The sequence below is a fragment of the Lampris incognitus genome, chromosome 13, assembly GCF_029633865.1.
Source record: "Lampris incognitus isolate fLamInc1 chromosome 13, fLamInc1.hap2, whole genome shotgun sequence".
In the NCBI taxonomy this organism is placed as follows: domain Eukaryota; kingdom Metazoa; phylum Chordata; class Actinopteri; order Lampriformes; family Lampridae; genus Lampris; species Lampris incognitus.
In genome coordinates this window covers 17,622,200-17,625,542 of record NC_079223.1, presented here as the reverse complement: position 1 = coordinate 17,625,542, position 3,343 = coordinate 17,622,200, and the positions used below count along the sequence as shown (strand labels likewise).

At 39.0% G+C, this 3,343-nt stretch overlaps 1 protein-coding gene across 1 annotated transcript; it reads right to left on the bottom strand.

Moving 5' to 3' along the window:
* Positions 1 to 618: 618 nt before the first annotated feature.
* sf3b5 (splicing factor 3b, subunit 5) lies at positions 619 to 2,052 on the bottom strand. Its single transcript, XM_056292122.1, has 2 exons — positions 1,955 to 2,052; positions 619 to 1,560 (listed from the first exon to the last, which is right to left on the bottom strand). Exon 2 carries the CDS (start codon positions 1,553 to 1,555, stop codon positions 1,295 to 1,297), a length of 261 nt encoding a protein of 86 aa, XP_056148097.1. The 5' UTR covers positions 1,556 to 1,560; positions 1,955 to 2,052; the 3' UTR covers positions 619 to 1,294.
* Positions 2,053 to 3,343: the final 1,291 nt, after the last annotated feature.

The following is a 3,343-nucleotide window of genomic DNA, read 5'->3' as shown; positions in this document are numbered from 1 at the left end:
CAGGCACAGCTAGTGAAGGTGATGTGTGTGTGCAAGCACATCTGATCTGTTTGAATGCGTGGGTGGATAGTGGTCGTAAATACGGTTTTTGTGTACATGTGGGAGTGTGTACTTGAGTTTGCCGTAGGTGTGTGACAGACTGCATAGGTTGAGAGGACAATGAAGTGTTTGCCTAGGCAGCAAGAGATTGGTTTTAGTTTAGCTTTGACGTGGAGCAGGCAAACAGCACATAACAGTCCATATTGCCTATGATGAACAAGAGCTGTGATGCAATACGGTTAATAAGCTTTAGGCTCAACTATGTCTATGCCTGCATCCAAGGTGGTTTATGAGGTTTTGAGTTCAACTTAATATTTTCCACATGAATTTGTAGCTAAATTCCAAAGCCAAGCATGTCTGTCTGAAAATTTATTGTTGAACACCTATCTAAGAACAGTCCAGAAATTGAGTTGAGTGCTGTGTCTATACTCCCTTATCCATATATTACTTTAAATTAGCACAAAATGTTACTACTTGCTCTTAAGTCCCATAAAACAACTACAGGGCCTTACGGAGTGATGGTCAAAAAACAAAAGCAAATCAGCAACAACTGTAGAAAAATTACTTGACCATGTGTAATTATCACTATATAGCAGTCTTTATGAAATCATGGACATTTTAAGTATTTCGGCCAAGATCAAAGAACATTTGGAGCAAAAGGAAGAAAAAAAATCGTGATCATACACAACTGAGAGTTTACCCATCTGCTATTTCAACAGTACCCTAAAACTAGCAGAAATCAAAATATTACATAAACACAATCATGGATGTGACCAGGAAATTGTGGCATCCATTAATTTTAACTTTAGTGAGAACTCAATGGTGAAAATAAGAATGATTGCCCCACCAGTTTTTATCACAGTGTAAGGTTGACTGAAAAAAGACACCCACAAGCAACTAGACAAATTACTTCAGACAGAAAAGCATTTCGTCTTCTTCCAATGTAGACTTTACGCACGTTATGGTCTTGACCAAGGCTGTTTAAACTGTCGGTTCCCTCCATGTCCACATTGGTGCACGCCCATTATCTATTGTTTGCTGGGTTGATTGTTTTTGTCATATTACCGAAGTACAACATTGGTCTGATTTGTATTAGAATGTAGTAGCAAGGAACATAATCAGAGCAATCAAAAATGATGCATTATTAGAGGTGATCAGGAGCATGACAAATGTCCAAACATGTATAAAAAATATGTCCCAACAAATCTTGGAATCCTGAAAACGGGCTGAAAGAAGCCCACATCCCTATAACATCTTAAGCATCGTCGGGTTTGTCTGCAGGAGGCCCGCATGGCTGCAGCATCTTCTCCATCAGGTTGAAGCGGACGCGCGCTTTGCTCTCGTTCTCGGCAATGGAGAAGTAGTTAAGCAGATCGAAATGTCCCATGTAGGAGCAGTACGAGTCTCTGTGCTGGTTGACCAGCCATTCCCACTTGCTAGTGTCCGCATGACCCGTCCCGATGTACTTGGACTGGAGATGCTCCAGTTGACTGTGGATGTTGTATCGGTCCGTCATTATCGCTGAAGAAAGAGAAAATAAATAGCGTTATGGAACAGACCCATGTTATTCCGTCCGAACTTTGTGGATGAATCGCTGCACAAATAAGCTAGTAACGTGGCTTAGATAGTTGAGCGTGGTCGCTTATCGCCGGGATTTAAAGCAATCTCATCAGCAAAACTAACCAGCGTTACCTACGCAAAACAACTAAAACATACGTTCTTCCGTTTCATTGTGACATCGCTGAGCCAACACCATGTCAGGTTATAGCTCGCAAAGGGTTAGCTTGACGGTAATATTAGCTGCTAAAAAGCCAAGTACATTTTCGCTTTAATAGCTTCTCTGGTGTAAATTTGCGTTTATAAAATGCCTGTCCCAACAACCATTTGGTTTTTCAACATAATAAATAATCCTTACTTGATACGGTGTGTTGAGGGTTGAAGCAAGTTTTAAAACGTAAAAACTTTGGTTAGCTTCGTTCGCACGGCGAACAACGGAGAAACCCCGGAAGTGCCACCTAAAATATCGGTCGGGGGAAACAAGTCTCCAAAGTATTTTTTTTCCAGTTAGCTCTGTTTCCGAACTCATTTTCCACACACGATGAGTATTAAAGTCAGCGATGCCGGATAATCTAAATTATTTTCAGAGCACTCTCTCGTTTCTTGGACACAAACCGCTAAACACTTATAACTTATAATGCTTAAAATTACATTTAGAATATTTATACATTATTATAATCAGTAATAAAATATTAGAATAACTATCTTTTAAACCACCAGAGACGTATCATTGTGAATCTGTGATAAAATAATCAACATTATGTTCATCAAGATCATGTCTAGGAAAATGTTAAGGATTCAGGACATGTTTGTCATAATTTTTTAGCCCTCCTCATGGGCTCTTTGTAAAGCACTGACGGGGTTAGAGGTCCATGTCCAGTCATTGCAGGGGGGTATGATGCCATACTTTTTTTTAAATGATTTTACCTTTTTTCAAGATATCTCACCTGGTAGAAATATCTTACTACACTAGCAGATTATTTTGCTTATTTTGGGGATTTTCTTACTTGAAGTGTGTTGAACAGTCTCATTTTTGACATGGCATTTTTGCAGCGTGGTTTTTTAATAATCTCCAGTGACAGGGAGTCTACATTAGCATTGACTTTCAACCTTTCTTCTTTGGCACCAAAGACAATTATCACAGTTTTTTGTCTTTATTTAGTTAAATGAAATTCAGCGAGTGAATCGTTTAATGCACAGACTCAGCTAATAATATCCGCAAATATTGTCACTAGGTGAAAGAGTTGAGTAAAGATAGCACTAAATAGTAGTTACGTCAAAGTCAAAAGCACATATCAAGTCAAGTGCATTTTGTGGAAGTGCGCCTTAGATCATCAATAGGAGGGATAGGAGATCCAAATTACAGAGTAACTGGATAATGGCACATATTACAGTCACAGACATGTCATAAACAACAGTGCATATCATGTCAAGGGCAGGTTGGAGAAGGGAACTGTAAGCAAATGATTCATATTAGATGGGCAACACCACAGATTTATTTAAGAGTTGTTCTTGGAGATCATTCAAGGGTTAAGGTAGGCCTGTAAAGGGAAAGTTTATAGGTGTTTCTTGAAGGAAGGATGAAATTCTATGGCTTTGATTGAGGTTGGCAGGTAATTCCACCTTATAGTCTGGACCCAGAGTTCTTTAGACACATCTATAATAAATCATGAATAATCAGATACGTGTGTGATACAGCAGCAGGGATTTTATTCCCATCGTTATCAAAGAGGGGTAAATGCATTTC